Here is a 2,183-nt window from a genome sequence, read left to right as displayed (position 1 = left end):
ATGCTAATATAGATATAGAGCAGAAGAGATGTGGGGAGTGTGGAAATTTCCATGAAGAGAATTGCTGGCCCCTTTGTGACTCCTGCAAGCATCGCCATCTTAATGACTGCCCCCGACCCTGCTTTGAAGAGTCAGTATACCGATTCAACCTTCATGAGAAGCCGATGCTAATATAGATATAGAGCAGAAGAGATGTGGGGAGTGTGGAAATTTCCATGAAGAGGATTGCTGGCCCCTTTGTGACTCCTGCAAGCGTCGCCATCTTAGTGACTGCCCTCCTCCGTAACTGGCACCAAGCCTCTGTCTCCTCCTGCTGCCTCCGCTTCCAAGAGTCAGTATATCGATTCAACCTTCATGAGAAGCATCTAGTGGCAATGCTAATATAAATATAGAGCAGAAGAGATGCGGGGAATGTGGAAACTTCTACAAAGGAAATTTCTGGCCCCTCTGTGACACCTGTGGGCGTCGCCATCTCAGCGATGGCCCACCCTGGCGCCCCAGCCCATGGTTTTTAACGGTGGTGCACTCGTGTCCATAACTGGCACCACGCCTCTATCTCCGCCCGCTGCCTCCGCTTCTAGAAGTCAGTATCGATTCAAACTTTATGAAAAGCATTGAGGAGTGGCGATACTAATAGTTGGATATAGAGCGGACGTTGTGGGAACTCCCACACGGGGCAGTGCCGGCCCTACTGCCACAGTTGTGGCTTCCGGCATGCCGGAAAATGCCGGCCTCCCGCCACGCCCGCCAACACCACCACCAGCCAAGAAGGCCCGGCGGTTGTCTGGAACGGTGGTGTTCACATCACCGTGAACGCCCCCCGCCTCCTCGCTCCTCCTCGGCGGGCGCCGCCCCTCCGCGCGCCAAGCCCACCAAGCCCGCCAAAAAGCCGCGTCGGCGGAAGCGCCCTGATAAGGACCAAAAAAAGGCCGCAATGGCCAAAAAGAAAGAGGGGGAGAAGAAGAAGAAAGAAAGGAGGCCGACGCCAGCATCAGTATAGGACAAACGATACCACTGCTGCTGCTGCTGCCGCGGCCACCGCTCCCACCGCTCCCACCGCCGACCCGCCTGCCCCCGCCACAAACAGTCAGTACATGGATTCAACTTTCATGAAGAAGCATTCGAAGAGTGGCAATACTAATACTTGGATATAGAGCGCAAATTATGCCACATCTGTGGCAAGTCCCACATAGGGGCCAGTAGTCCCCTATGTGGGACTTGCCGGCGCCGGCACCCGGCCGAGAAAACATGCCGCAAAGCCACCAACCGCCAGCCACCAACGGTGGTTAATAACTACACCTTCAACGGTGATGGCCATGCCATCACCATATCCGCCCACCCAATATCTGCAGGCGCCGTCCCCCCGCCTGGCAAAAAGCAGAAGAGAAGAAAGCGGCCAAACAAGGCCAAGAACAAGGTGGAAGAGAAGAAGGAAGAAAAGAAGGAGAACGACGCTGAGCCGGCGCAAGAGGGTGAAAAGCCTAGCTCCGAGTGAGCTTGTATAAATTAACAATATATGTATTATTCATGTATATAGTATTTTTCATCAATTGAATCAGTTATTCAAAAAAAAAAAAAAAAAAAAAAACCTTTCGTTGTAGTCTACTGTTGGGTACAATACCGTATGTAGTCCTCAACGTATGGATTGTCATCGAAAAGTGATCTCGATACTAACTAGGAGGCATTGTGATGAGTCGCTGCAAGATGGTATGTAACCTTACCAGCAGGGCTGACATCCACCCAAATTGTATAATCAACAACACAAGCGTCTCACGGATCGAGTTTACCAGAAACGATTGACTTCTAGGTTAGAAAATCTTTTGGGATCAGCTAGGAAACACTGAGCGGGATTGCCAGCATACTCAGACATGATCGATTCAGACATGCAGTCTGGCAATACTGCCAGACGCGCTATGGAGAGAAGATGTTAGATGCATAAAAATGAAGAATACTATCGATGCCACGGACGAAGTATCTAGCTAGTCGAGAAAGGTGATGCGCTTGATGATGTGGACAAGGTGTCGATGCAGCTTCATGACGATGGGTCTTCTAATTTTCCTGGAGCTGTCCTCATCATGCGAGGTAGTATCGACTATGTACGGCGGACTGAATGTACAAACCGGCCAAAATAAATTTTTTACTGTCACCCACTTGTATTACTTATAGCCACTACTTCCACAGAG

The 2,183-nt window shown here is 50.6% G+C and overlaps 1 protein-coding gene across 1 annotated transcript; it reads left to right on the top strand.

Annotated features, from left to right (window-relative positions):
* Nucleotides 1-724: 724 nt before the first annotated feature.
* On the top strand, nucleotides 725-1,000 carry Aspvir_006000 (uncharacterized protein; the record flags this gene model as incomplete). The annotated part of the gene is made up of 1 exon (XM_043275183.1): nucleotides 725-1,000. One exon carries the CDS (start codon nucleotides 725-727, stop codon nucleotides 998-1,000), a length of 276 nt encoding a protein of 91 aa, XP_043131118.1.
* Between the last annotated feature and the right edge of the window lie 1,183 nt (nucleotides 1,001-2,183).

This window comes from Aspergillus viridinutans (genome assembly GCF_018404265.1).
Source record: "Aspergillus viridinutans IFM 47045 DNA, scaffold_38, whole genome shotgun sequence".
Lineage (NCBI taxonomy): Eukaryota > Fungi > Ascomycota > Eurotiomycetes > Eurotiales > Aspergillaceae > Aspergillus > Aspergillus viridinutans.
The sequence above is the reverse complement of the archived record's forward strand: the minus strand, read 5'-3'. Positions and strand labels throughout refer to the sequence as shown.